The sequence below is a fragment of the Rattus norvegicus genome, chromosome 9 (assembly GCF_036323735.1).
Source record: "Rattus norvegicus strain BN/NHsdMcwi chromosome 9, GRCr8, whole genome shotgun sequence".
NCBI classification, from domain to species: Eukaryota; Metazoa; Chordata; class Mammalia; order Rodentia; family Muridae; genus Rattus; species Rattus norvegicus.
In genome coordinates this window covers 52637214-52651961 of record NC_086027.1, presented here as the reverse complement: position 1 = coordinate 52651961, position 14748 = coordinate 52637214, and the positions used below count along the sequence as shown (strand labels likewise).

Genomic DNA, 14748 nt, shown 5'->3' with positions numbered 1-14748 from the left:
GGTTATACTAATCATGTGGAAATTCCAATTTTAGGACGGGTAAACAAATACCAGTGCATTGGAGGGCAGCACAGGAGAAGTCAACTGCATTTGGTACACTAAACAGTGAGTAATGGTAATCTCCAGTTTAGACAGTTTGCAATCTGTTAAAGAATCACAGAGAATCAACCCCTAAGTAATACCCACCCCAAGTGCTCTGACCACTCATGTAAACAAAAACCACAGAAATAAGCACCAGTGTAGTTCACAAAGGTTTTGATGTAGTGCAGGTTGCAAGTGACATGCCTCAATTACAGACCCCTGTCATCCCTCTGTGAATGATCTACCTATCGAAAAGGCCAGGCAACAAAAAATGGCCAGAGTCTTTGCTCCAGGTCTTATGAGCCACCCTGGGAAGCTCACTGAGAGCAGTGGGGACATCAGAGTGCTTAGGACTCACCTCCAGAGACTTTTACATCTTGAATTAAAGCCATATATTGTAAGTATGTGTACAAAAGAAGTAATCTCAGTGAATTCACAGAGGTAGCAAGTTAAATCCTATTTTTAAAACATCATTTTCCTAACCATACACTTCGAGTATATAAGCTATATAATAATTATTCATATATGAAGAAAATGAAAATACCTTTAGACTGCTGAATTAATGACTGAATTAATTCCTGCTGCCAAGAAGTCTTAGACAGGCATATGTATGTGTGTGCATTTTAATTTTTATTTATTTTATTTCATGTGCATTTATTTCATTTGCCTGTGTTTATGTCTGCATGAGAGTGTCAGGTGCCTAGAACTGGAACTATAGACAGCTGTGCTCCACAATGTGGCTGGTGGAAACTGAACCCAGGTCCTCTGGAAGAGCAGCCAGTACTCAACCACTGAGCCATCTCTCCAGTCCAGAACATAGTTGTTTAAAAACAATCACTCCACACAGCTGTTAAATAATTACTCAGAAACAGTTACTTCAATTCCTTTTTTTTTTTCTTTTCTATTTTTCGGAGCTGGGGACGGAACCCAGGGCCTTGCGCTTGCTAGGTAAGCACTCTACCACTGAGGTAAATCCCCAACCCCTTCAATTCCATTTTTAAAGACAGCAGCATTACATTCAAGAGGTAGAAGTATTCACAAGGTTACAAGGGACATCTAGAAACATTTAAGCCAAGTGTAAATGCCATGACACTTTATGCTAGGACCCTGGCTTGCAGTCTTACAGTGGCCTAATCAGGCTGCCTACTCCTGAGGGGGCTGCTGTCCTTAGGCAGAAGAACTGGGGTTAAGAGAAAAACTTACAGAAGCTCTGAAATGCCAGGAACTTTTTTTACAAGATAGCTCGAGACCAGCCACTGCCTGCACATCTGCTCTATCGAGATTTCACTTCACATGCTAGGGATGGGGTCCAGAGTCCCATCTGACAGAGCCACACCCTATTTCCTTTTTCAAACACACATCTAATACTCTTAGAATCCTTCTCTTTCTGCTGTTAGCATTTTCAGGAAATTTCTGTTCTCTTTCCTTTCTTCTTGAAACCTAGGCTGCAGCTCATAATGCCTCAGAAGTTTACAAGTCTTATTGCTTAAATGGCTCCTGAGGGAACGGTAACCATAAAGTTTCAATAAAGAAGGCAGGCCCAGTCAACACTGTCAAGCACCTAGTCCCTTTTCGGCTACTTAGTGCCATTCTGCAAAACCCAGGAAGTTTCCTATTTCTCGAAACCACTTTTAATTGTTTAAGCTGTGTCAAGATTGTTTTACAGCTTTTCATTATATATGTACATCTTGTTAACTGTGTTTTTACTGATTTTCCCAGGATCCTGAAAACCCAGGAGTCACTATGTCCACAGCAACATTGGGGGCGCAACAGACCTACAAATGAACGCTTAGTGTGTGACACGGAGTGGGAGCACCCCACAGATCCAAAGTTCCCTTCACTTCACTTGCCCAGCATGCTTCATTTCCTCCGAGGAACAGATACACTACGTTTCCTTCCATTGTCATTTTTCCTCACAAATCTCATTATGTCCTAAAAACCAATGAGCTAGCTGTACACAAACTGGAAATAGTATTCACTAAAGCATTATATACCACTTTTTTTTTTTTTAATTGAGACAGGGTCTTGCTAAATTTCTCTGTAGGCCTGGAATTCACTGTGTAAACCAGGCTGGCCTTGAACTTGCAACAATCCTTTTGTCCTTGCACTGCAAAATGCTGAACTTACATTCATGTGTCATGTCTAACTACATACTGTTTTATCTTTTTATTTTTAAAGGTAGGGTCTTTTCCTGTAGTCCTGGCTAGGTTCAAACTCAAAAAACCACCTGCCTCTGCCTTCCAAGTGCACCACCAGGCCTAGCTTCTATGTTGTTCTTAACTGCAGCGTGCACCAGAGCTATCTCAGACTAGCTGTAATGAGGTACACATATGTCCTATGTAACAGCCAACCATACTAAAAGGCTCAGTATGACTGTAAATAATAAGGAAGGTTAATAGAGCTCAGAAAGGTCTCCTCACGCAGCTGCACACAGGCTTGAGATCAGTTTCCTTGTCAAAAAGCCGGACTATGGACTGTCCTGTCTCATACAATTACAGCTGCTCACAGACATGGGAAAGGCTGTTTGGCTGAGTGTCTTTCCCCCTGTCATCCTGAGAGAAAATTGTATCTGCAAAAGCAAATGGTAGCAACAAAGCTTCACTCCTAAGGCTTTTCAGCCTGTCATTCTACGGGGGGCTGCTTCCTGCGCTGCCTGGGGACAGAGGGAAGGCACCCCCACTGCAGGATGTTAGGGCAGAACAAAGGAGAGAAAGCCTGCAAGCTGGTCTGTTTCTGTTGGACTTTATGTGCAGTGCTCACTTCAGCATGAAAGTGCTTCTGCAGGCTGAGCAGTGAGCACTGAGCCACGATTTCAAAGCCCGAGCACCTTAGAAGCCAGTGATGTGTGTGCTCTAGGAGATGATATGGGTGTGACTGCAGCTCTAATTAATGGCATTTGCCATAAGTGATGTTGATGTGACGGGCAAACATTTAGAATTTCCTGAGTTAACAAAATGTAAAAGCCCAAAGAACTCTACTATGTGCAACAAAAGTCTGCCCAACCCAGGGGAAGAACATTTATTAGTCAAATATAATTTGACATTTCAGTCAGAGTATGGTAAAATCCTATCCCATCAGTTTCTGGAGCAATACCTTTTAAAGCACACAAGCAAACTAAAAATAAAGCCAGGCCTCTTACACAATGTGTAATTTCTTCATTATGATGGAATGCAACAAAAGATCTTGCCCTTGGGTTGCTCCATTTCAGCCAAAACAAATGCAAATGGCTTGTCAGATGACAGCTGTTTGATAAGGCTCCTCTGTAAGACCTGCGCGCTTTACTTTTTTCCGTGAAACTTGGGATGAAGGCAGAAGGCAGGAAGAGAATTAATGTAGCATACAGTCTAAAGGCAATGCTACAACCGTGATTAAGTAGAAAAGTTAAAAGGCACAGATTTTCCACAGCTTCGCTGCGTGCAACCCATCCGTGTAACAAGTTGACAGGCCTAGCGCGTCAGCTCCATCATCCCCTCCGACAGCTAAAACGCGGCGCTGCATCCCTTTGCAGGGGAAATTTGCGTCTGCACCATGAAGCGTTGTACATTATTTCTTAGCACTGCAGGGGGCTCAAGTCCATATGGAACCTTCACAAATATTACCACAGATCAAACCAGCAGCGTTTGGAGGCAGATTTGACATACCTATTTAAATGAGCAGCAGGGGTCCTCGGGCAGCCGCAGGCTGTGCGCGGGAGGCTCCTTGGAAGCTGGAGCACAGCCCCATTACTCAGCAAAGACACACTCAACATTTGTCATTCATTTCATTTCTGCCAGGGCACGAAGCTCATTTGCCCAAGGTCAACAAAAAGCGAAAAGAAGGTTTTCTTTTTTTCCCTAAGAAATAAATGTACCTGACAAGTGGGGACTTTGTCCTTTGGGTTTGTGAAGCAGACATAAACAGCAGATAGGTCTAAAGGCACAGGAATGAGTGCATAGGCCCCAGCCTCCTACTATGTATGGGTGGGAGAAGCCCTATAAATATCTCTACAGCTTTAAAAGTAACAGTATAGATAAGACAGAACTTGACACCATGTTCTAAAAATATAATGTGTTCTGTCTTTAAAAAAATGGATACCGGCATCGAATTTTTTTCCAAACAGCAGTTTTGGGGACCACTCTCAAATTCCCAGACTATCAACAGCTCTCTCTCAAGGCAGCACAACAAGTTTCCCAGGATACTGAAAAGCTGAAGCACAGTAGGACCTCACTGCTAGGCCTACTGTGACCTGGATTCTCTCTCACACTCTGCACTGACCAATGGACAGTCCAAACTGTAATGAGTGGCAGAAGCAAAGCAGAGAGCTGTGTGGAGGCAAATGTACGACTTCACAATCCTGACAGGACGCTGGCCCTGGTCTGACAGTACCGGGACTGGTGAGCAGGAGCACCTTAAGGATAAATACGCTGACATAGAGGCAGGGAGGCAGCTCGGGGAGGTTCGAATCAGAAGTCTCAACATGTCCTCTGTCCACAGAGAGACAGTTCTGACACTAAGAGAGGGCCCCAGTATAGCTTTATAGCTTATGAATGAATAGACTTACGTGCATTAGCGAGTAGTACGACTGTTTGCCAGTATAGAAGAGAAAATGAAATGGACGGCCGTCTTCTCCCCACTGGATTGCTAGATGAAGACAAACAAAAACATGTACAAACACAAACCAAACTTTGAGTCTAACTACAGTATGGGATACATCTGTGATTCAGATTAGCATATCAAAAGTATCTAAAATATCAAATTACTCATATTTAAAATGCACATATGTAGCATACTTAACATGTAATGCTTAGGATAGTTATAGTTTCATATCAGTTAGCGTAAAACAATGTATTTAATAAAATATTCCATCATGAAGATCTATTTCATTTGTTTTAAACAGAATCTGTAAGACAACACAAATCACTTCATTAGAATAAAAACACTCAGGTTCCCCAGTTTTCAAGTGAAAACCTATAGTCAATAAATAAGTCAGTGAGTGCACTCAGAGACGTGAGGCCGGCCTAGCACAGCATACCTGCACTAAACACCTGCCTCTACATCACTTACTCCAACCCACTGTAAGCTCCTACTCAAAGTTGAAAACAGCCACAAAATAAGGGCCTCAGGAAGGAGTTACACCTGATTTCTTTTGAAATAGTTACTTAAGTAACCAAAGAACAAATTGACACGGAAACTAACTCTCTTGCCTACTCTCAACTGTTTGTAGTGACTCTCTCTGACATGATAAGGACTCCACTTTTATCTGGATGTGCTGGTACACACATGTAATCTCAACACCTTGAAGCATAGAGAAGAGGATCTGAGTTTTGAGGCCAGCCCAGGTTGCATAGGAAATCTTTGTGTCAAGAGAAAACAAAGAACAATCATTCCTCGGCTTACGGCATAGCATAAGCTTTCTGATGTCTGTCATTTCCTGTTGTTTGTCCTGCAGTATCTGTTACAACAGTGTCACACAGTGGGATCTGCTGCTTCCTGGCAGTATTCACAGCCCTGTTTTCACTATGGAGCCCACCCTTCAGAAACGTTCAGCCTGGTCGTCTGGCTTCCCACGGCATGTTCTTACAGCAGATACACTGACAACTGCTGTGTGCTGTGGGACTTTGGAGGGTCACAGGCCTCTGTACAACCAGGCTTCCTTTACCCTCTGAAACAACATCCATCTTCACAGGAACACAAGCCTAAAGGCTCTGGGTTAAACTTATTTTCCTATAGTTTTTTCCTGGAATTCTGATCACTGGCATACTTGGGTATTCAATGTGTCTAGATTTGTACTTGGGAAGCAAAGAGTCTTTTGTTTTTAAATAGTAAACATTTTTTTCTGTTGAAATACTTGTATATGTAGGACTTTTTTCTTCTCTGAAGATAATTATTATTGAACTATGAATACACTTAAAATGGAGAAACAACATTGAATGGATGTTGAAAAGGTTTAGACTGAAAAGAACAGTCACGCTGTTACAAACCAACGAATTAAGGTCATTGGCTAGGCATTTCCACAAGCTCCAGGAAGTAACCAAAACTGACAAAACCAGACAAGCATCCTGGTTATGCTAAGTCCACCGTTAAGTCTGGGTAGAACCTTGAATCGCAGCTCTGTGTGCTTTGGTGCTTGCAAATCTAGACTTCATAAAATATATGCATGTACACACATACTTCTTGCTAAACACATGTGATGAACTGAATCTACAGAATCATAGAGTTTGAGATGCACTATTGTTACTCTGATAGGATGCAAAGTTTACCGTATCACAGCACGCATCAGAACTTAATAATTTTCAGGTGCATTCTGTTCTTAAAGCTGTTGACATGTGAAAAGCTTCAAACTCATAAAGTATAGTGTCTGGCTAAGCTGCACTGGCTTGGGCTGCTCTCGCATTGTCTTTCTGTTCGGCACTCATCAGAACTCTCTTACAAAAGCTGTTCTCACTATTCCTTACAAAACCCCTCGCTACTTCTTAACACCTTCAAACTTAATACAATTTCCCCCAAACGCTTATGAACTATGGTCAATGAGTAGTTTTGGAGACAGAATGGAATCCAATGGAATAGGCAACTAAAAAACTAGTCTAGGCGACCAGCAAGAATGTAGCTGGGTTACAGTGGCACTGTCTACCTAAGCATTAGGAGAAACTTTGGGCTATTGTCTCTCTTTTCCTTTTTTTTTAATATTTTATTTATTTATTATATATGAGTACACTGTAGCTGTCTTCATGCACACCAGAAGAGGGCATCAGATCCCATTACAGATGGTTGTGGCCACCATGTGGTTGCTGGGATTTGAACTCAGGACCTCTGGAGGAGCAGTCGGTGCTCTTAACCACTGAGCAATCTCTCCAGCCCCCCCTTTTTTTTTTTTTATTCACTTAAGACTCCATGAAAATTTTGTCTATGTTCCTGTAGTTCTATGCAGAGTTTGCCTGCTGTTGACACAGGCCCCTCCCATTTAGTTCCTTGTCATAGATTTCAAAACAGGTAAGCTAAATTATTTATACAAGTAACATAGAACTCTCCTAACGATTAAAAGTAAGGATTTCTTGGCCAGAGGCAAGGTGAAAGTTAACACATGCAGAACAGGACAGCATTTGCCTAGTTACTTGTTGCTGTAGTTTTTATTTGCTTTACAAAAACTGATAGACGATTACTTATTTCGGGGGGGTGCATAATGGCAGGTGGGTCCCACAACTGAGCTCAGGATAACAGGCTTGGAGGCAAGTGCTTTCCCCTGCTGAACCTTCTTGCTGGCTCTAACTGGTTTGGGTCTAAGCAGTCTGGTTGTGTAGTGAGGCTCAAGGCTCACCATGTAATGAAGGCTGGACTCAGCCTTGCCACCCTTCTGCATACATAGCCAGTCACATAGTCTGCGTGGTTTTGTAAACAAACATGGCATTCTACTGTATTTACACTACGTACTATAACATTTTTAGTTGCTTTTCCGGACTAATGGGTTAACCCAATCTTTTTAACGCCTGTGTGATGGTATGATTTTAAGATTTTATTTGGGAACTTTATGATAATATTTAAATTGTTTCTAATAATTGTTTCATAATGCTTATATTTCCTAATCCCTGGGGGGAAAAGGTCTGTGTTACTGTCTTTGTAGGGCACTATTTCTGACCGTAGGTATTTGAAAGTGTTAACTGGCTACTTTTATTATTTTCATATACAAGCTGCGTGCTACACTTTATTATTTTTCCACTGAGTTTGTTTTTCTTTAGGAGGGGGAGACTAATATACAAGAGTAATTTATTTTAGAAACCAAGCCCATATCATAGTTCATGCAGATTTTCTGGTGTCTTCTTGTCAAAGAAAAGTTTTAACCTTGAAAATAATTTATGATTTTTGTGTTTCTGATTTTCTGTCATTTTGATAGCTGGGGCAGGAGAGATGGCTCAGTGGTGAAGGGCATCTGCTGCTCTTACTTTGGTTCCCAGCGCTCACATGACAGTTCTGCACTCTTAGTGCATCAGACTCTTAGTTCCAGAGGGTCTAATGCCCTCTTCTGGCCTCCATGGGCACTGCATGAATGTGGATACTCATAAAATATAACTAGCTGTGTTATCCATCAACTGTTCTAGAGAGTAAATTTTATTTTTTTTCTTTTTCTTTTTTTCTATTCGTTTTAATTGTTTATTTTTTTTTATTAACTTGAGTATTTCTTATATACATTTCAAGTGTTATTCCCTTTCCCGGTTTCCGGGCAAACATCCCCCTCCCCCCTCCCCTTCCTTATGGGTGTCCCCCTCCCAACCCACCCCCATTGCCGCCCTCCCCCCATAGTCTAGTTCACTGGGGGTTCAGTCTTAGCAGGACCCAGGGCTTCCCCTTCCACTGGTGCTCTTACTAGGATATTCATTGCTACCTATGGGGTCAGAGTCCAGGGTCAGTCCATGTATAGTATTTAGGTAGTGGCTTAGTCCCTGGAAGCTCTGGTTGCTTGACATTGTTGTACTTTTGGGGTCTCGAGCCCTTTCAAGCTCTTCCAGTTCTTTCTCTGATTCCTTCGACGGGGGACCTATTCTCAGTTCAGTGGTTTGCTGCTGGCATTCGCCTCTGTATTTGCTGTATTCTGGCTGTGTCTCTCAGGAGCAATCTACATCCGGCTCCTGTCGGTCTGCACTTCTTTGCTTCATCCATCTTGTCCAATTGGGTGGCTGTATATGTATGGGCCACCTGTGGGGCAGGCTCTGAATGGGTGTTCCTTCAGTCTCTGTTTTAATCTTTGCCTCTCCCTTCCCTGCCAAGGATATTCTTTTTCCTCATTTAAAGAAGGAGTGAAGCATTCACATTTTGATCATCTGTCTTGAGTTTCGTTTGTTCTAGGGATCTAGGGTAATTCAAGCATTTGGGCTAATAGCCACTTATCAATGAGTGCATACCATGTATGTCTTTCTGTGATTGGGTTAGCTCACTCAGGATGATATTTTCCAGTTCCAACCATTTGCCTACGAATTTCATAAACTCGTTGTTTTTGATAGCTGAGTAATATTCCATTGTGTAGATGTACCACATTTTCTGTATCCATTCCTCTGTTGAAGGGCATCTGGGTTCTTTCCATTTTCTGGCTATTATAAATAAGGCTGCGATGAACATAGTGGAGCACGTGTCTCTTTTATATGTTGAGGCATCTTTTGGGTATATGCCCAAGAGAGGTATAGCTGGATCCTCAGGCAGTTCAATGTCCAATTTTCTGAGGAACCTCCAGACTGATTTCCAGAATGGTTTTACCAGTCTGCAATCCCACCAACAATGGAGGAGTGTTCCTCTTTCTCCACATCCTCGCCAGCATCTGCTGTCACCTGAGTTTTTGATCTTAGCCATTCTCACTGGTGTGAGGTGAAATCTCAGGGTTGTTTTGATTTGCATTTCCCTTATGACTAAAGATGTTGAACATTTCTTTAGGTGTTTCTCAGCCATTCGGCATTCCTCACCTTTGAATTCTTTGTTTAGCTCTGAACCCCATTTTTCAATAGGGTTATTTGTTTCCCTGCGGTCTAACTTCTTGAGTTCTTTGTATATTTTGGATATAAGGCCTCTATCTGTTGTAGGATTGGTAAAGATCTTTTCCCAATCTGTTGGTTGCCGTTTTGTCCTAACCACAGTGTCCTTTGCCTTACAGAAGCTTTGCAGTTTTATGAGATCCCATTTGTCGATTCTTGATCTTAGAGCATAAGCCATTGGTGTTTTGTTCAGGAAATTTTTTCCAGTGCCCATGTGTTCCAGATGCTTCCCTAGTTTTTCTTCTATTAGTTTGGGTGTCTGGTTTGATGTGGAGGTCCTTGATCCACTTGGACTTAAGCTTTGTACAGGGTGATAAGGATGGATCGTTCTGCATTCTTCTACATGTTGCCCTCCAGTTGAACCAGCACCATTTGCTGAAAATGCTATCTTTTTTCCATTGGATGGTTTTGGCTCCTTTGTCAAAAATCAAGTGACCATAGGTGTGTGGGTTCATTTCTGGGTCTTCAATTCTATTCCATTGGTCTATCTGTCTGTCTCTGTACCAATACCATGCAGTTTTTATCACTATTGCTCTGTAATACTGCTTGAGTTCAGGGATAGTGATTCCCCCTGAAGTCCTTTTATTGTTGAGGATAGCTTTAGCTATCCTGGGTTTTTTGTTATTCCAGATGAATTTGCAAATTGTTCTGTCTAACTCTTTGAAGAATTGGATTGGTATTTTGATGGGGATTGCATTGAATCTGTAGATTGCTTTTGGTAAAATGGCCATTTTTACTAAATTAATCCTGCCAATCCATGAGCATGGGAGATCTTTCCATCTTCTGAGGTCTTCTTCAATTTCTTTCCTCAGTGTCTTGAAGTTCTTATTGTACAGATCTTTTACTTGCTTGGTTAAAGTCACACCGAGGTACTTTATATTATTTGGGTCTATTATGAAGGGTGTCGTTTCCCTAATTTCTTTCTCGGCTTGTTTCTCTTTTGTATAGAGGAAGGCAACTGATTTATTTGAGTTAATTTTATACCCAGCCACTTTGCTGAAGTTGTTTATCAGCTTTAGTAGTTCTCTGGTGGAACTTTTGGGATCACTTAAATATACTATCATGTCATCTGCAAATAGTGATATTTTGACCTCTTCTTTTCCGATCTGTATCCCCTTGATCTCCTTTTGTTGTCTGATTGCTCTGGCTAGAACTTCAAGAACTATATTGAATAAGTAGGGAGAGAGTGGGCAGCCTTGTCTAGTCCCTGATTTTAGTGGGATTGCTTCAAGTTTCTCTCCATTTAGTTTAATGTTAGCAACTGGTTTGCTGTATATGGCTTTTACTATGTTTAGGTATGGGCCTTGAATTCCTATTCTTTCCAGGACTTTTATCATGAAGGGGTGTTGAATTTTGTCAAATGCTTTCTCAGCATCTAATGAAATGATCATGTGGTTCTGTTCTTTCAGTTTGTTTATATAATGGATCACGTTGATGGTTTTCCGTATATTAAACCATCCCTGCATGCCTGGGATGAAGCCTACTTGATCATGGTGGATGATTGTTTTGATGTGCTCTTGAATTCGGTTTGCCAGAATTTTATTGAGTATTTTTGCATCGATATTCATAAGGGAAATTGGTCTGAAGTTCTCTTTCTTTGTTGTGTCTTTGTGTGGTTTAGGTATAAGAGTAATTGCGGCTTCGTAGAAGGAATTCGGTAGTGCTCCATCTGTTTCAATTTTGTGGAATAGTTTGGATAATATTGGTATGAGGTCTTCTATGAAGGTTTGATAGAATTCTGCACTAAACCCGTCTGGACCTGGGCCCTTTTTGGTTGGGAGACCTTTAATGACTGCTTCTATTTCCTTAGGAGTTATGGGGTTGTTTAACTGGTTTCTCTGTTCCTGATTTAACTTCGATACCTGGTATCTGTTTAGGAAATTGTCCATTTCCTGAAGATTTTCAAGTTTTGTTGAATATAGGTTTTTATAGTAAGATCTGATGATTTTTTGAATTTCCTCTGAATCTGTAGTTATGTCTCCCTTTTCATTTCTGATTTTGTTAATTTGGACGCACTCTCTGTGTCCTCTCGTTAGTCTGGCTAAGGGTTTATCTATCTTGTTGATTTTCTCAAAGAACCAACTTTTGGTTCTGTTGATTCTTTCTATGGTCCTTTTTGTTTCTACTTGGTTGATTTCAGCTCTGAGTTTGATTATTTCCTGCCTTCTACTCCTCCTGGGTGTATTTGCTTCTTTTTGTTCTAGAGCTTTTAGGTGTGCTGTCAAGCTGCTGACATATGCTCTTTCCTGTTTCTTTCTGCAGGCACTCAGCGCTATGAGTTTTCCTCTTAGCACAGCTTTCATTGTGTCCCATAAGTTTGGGTATGTTGTATCTTCATTTTCATTAAATTCTAAAAAGTTTTTAATTTCTTTCTTTATTTCTTCCTTGACCAGGTTATCATTGAGTAGAGCATTGTTCAATTTCCACGTATATGTGGGCATTCTTCCCTTATTGTTATTGAAGACCAGTTTTAGGCCGTGGTGGTCCGATAGCACGCATGGGATTATTTCTATCTTTCTGTACCTGTTGAGGCCCGTTTTTTGACCAATTATATGGTCAATTTTGGAGAAAGTACCATGAGGAGCTGAGAAGAAGGTATATCCTTTTGCTTTAGGATAGAATGTTCTATAAATATCTGTTAAGTCCATTTGGCTCATGACTTCTCTTAGTCTGTCGACATCACTGTTTAATTTCTGTTTCCATGATCTGTCCATTGATGAGAGTGGTGTGTTGAAATCTCCCACTATTATTGTGTGAGGTGCAATGTGTGCTTTGAGCTTTAGTAAGGTTTCTTTTACGTATGTAGGTGCCCTTGTATTTGGGGCATAGATATTTAGGATTGAGAGTTTATCTTGGTGGATTTTTCCTTTGATGAATATGAAGTGTCCTTCCTTATCTTTTTTGATGACTTTTAGTTGGAAATTGATTTTATTTGATATTAGAATGGCTACTCCAGCTTGCTTCTTCTGACCATTTGCTTGGAAAGTTGTTTTCCAGCCTTTCACTCTGAGGTAGTGTCTGTCTTTGTCTCTGAGGTGTGTTTCCTGTAGGCAGCAGAATGCAGGGTCCTCGTTGCGTATCCAGTTTGTTAATCTATGTCTTTTTATTGGGGAGTTGAGGCCATTGATATTGAGAGATATTAAGGAATAGTGATTATTGCTTCCCGTTATATTCATATTTGGATGTGAGGTTATGTTTGTGTGCTTTCATTCTCTTTGTTTTGTTGCCAAGACGATTAGTTTCTTGCTTCTTCTAGGGTATAGCTTGCCTCCTTATGTTGGGCTTTACCATTTATTATCCTTTGTAGTGCTGGATTTGTGGAAAGATATTGTGTAAATTTGGTTTTGTCATGGAATATCTTGGTTTCTCCATCAATGTTAATCGAGAGTTTTGCTGGATACAGTAACCTGGGCTGGCATTTGTGTTCTCTTAGGGTCTGTATAACATCAGTCCAGGATCTTCTGGCCTTCATAGTTTCTGGCGAGAAGTCTGGTGTGATTCTGATAGGCCTCCCTTTATATGTTACTTGACCTTTTTCCCTTACTGCTTTTAATATTCTTTCTTTATTTTGTGCGTTTGGTGTTTTGACAATTATGTGACGGGAGGTGTTTCTTTTCTGGTCCAATCTATTTGGAGTTCTGTAGGCTTCTTGTATGTCTATGGGTATCTCTTTTTTTAGGTTAGGGAAGTTTTCTTCTATGATTTTGTTGAAGATATTTACTGGTCCTTTGAGCTGGGAGTCTTCACTCTCTTCTATACCTATTATCCTTAGGTTTGATCTTCTCATTGAGTCCTGGATTTCCTGTATGTTTTGGACCAGTAGCTTTTTCCGCTTTACATTATCTTTGACAGTTGAGTCAATGATGTCTATGGAATCTTCTGCTCCTGAGATTCTCTCTTCCATCTCTTGTATTCTGTTGGTGAAGCTTGTATCTACAGCTCCTTGTCTCTTCTTTTGGTTTTCTATATCCATGGTTGTTTCCATGTGTTCTTTCTTGATTGCATCTATTTCCATTTTTAATTCCTTCAACTGTTTGATTGTGTTTTCCTGGAATTCTTTCAGGGATTTTTGTGTCTCCTCTCTATGGGCTTCTACTTGTTTATTTATGTTTTCCTGGAATTCTTTCAGGGATTTTTGTGTCTCCTCTCTATGGGCTTCTACTTGTTTATTTATGTTTTCCTGGAATTCTTTCAGGGATTTTTGCGATTCTTTCAGGCATTTTTTCGATTCCTCTCTGTAGGTTTCTACTTGTTCTCTAAGGGAGTTCTTCACGTCTTTCTTGAAGTCCTCCAGCATCATGATCAAAAATGATTTTGGAACTAGATCTTGCTTTTCTGGTGTGTTTGGATATTCCATGTTTGTTTTGATGGGAGAATTGGGCTCCGATGGTGCCATGTAGTCTTGGTTTCTGTTGCTTGGGTTCCTGCGCTTGCCTCTCGCCATCAGATTATCTCTAGTGTTACTTTGTTCTGCTATTTCTGACAGTGGCTAGACTGTCCTATAAGCCTGTGTGTCAGGAGTGCTGTAGACCTGTTTTCCTCTCTTTCAGTCAGTTATGGGGACAGAGTGTTCTGCTTTCCGGCGTGTGGTTTTTCCTCTCTACAGGTCTTCAGCTGTTCCTGTGGGCCTGTGTCTTGAGTTCACCAGGCAGCTTTCTTGCAGCAGAAAAGTTGGTCTTACCTGTGGTCCCGAGGCTCAAGTTCGCTCGTGGGGTGCTGCCCACAGGCTCTCTGCAGCGGCAGCAACCAGGAAGACCTGTGCCGCCGTTTCCGGGAGCTTCAGTGCACCAGGGTTCCAGATGGTCTTTGGCTTTTTCCTCTGGCGTCTGAGATGTGTGTGCAGAGAGCAGTCTCTTCTGGTTTCCCAGGCTTGTCTGCCTCTCTGAAGGTTCAGCTCTCCCTCCCACGGGATTTGGGTGCAGAGAACTGTTTATCCGGTCTGTTTCCTTCTGGTTCTGGTGGTGTCTCAGGCACAGGGGTCCTGCCGCTCCTGGGCCCTCCCCCACGGGAGCCCAGAGGCCTTATACAGTTTCCTCTTGGGCCAGGGATGTGGGCAGGGGTGAGCAGTGTTGGTGTTCTCTTCCGCTCTGCAGCCTCAGGAGTGCCCACCTGACCAGGCGGTTGGGTCTCTCTCTTACAGGGTCTGGGGGCAGAGAGCTGCTGCGGGCCGGGT

The 14748-nt window shown here is 41.7% G+C and overlaps 1 protein-coding gene across 1 annotated transcript in view; it reads right to left on the bottom strand.

The window, feature by feature from the left end:
* Mrps9 (mitochondrial ribosomal protein S9) overlaps positions 1 to 14748 on the bottom strand; it is a 58822-nt gene that overhangs the window by 12538 nt on the left and 31536 nt on the right. The window contains exon 5 of the mRNA NM_001100549.1: positions 4622 to 4701. Coding sequence (NP_001094019.1) covers positions 4622 to 4701 — 80 coding nt within the window. The remainder of the gene's footprint in view (positions 1 to 4621; positions 4702 to 14748) is intronic.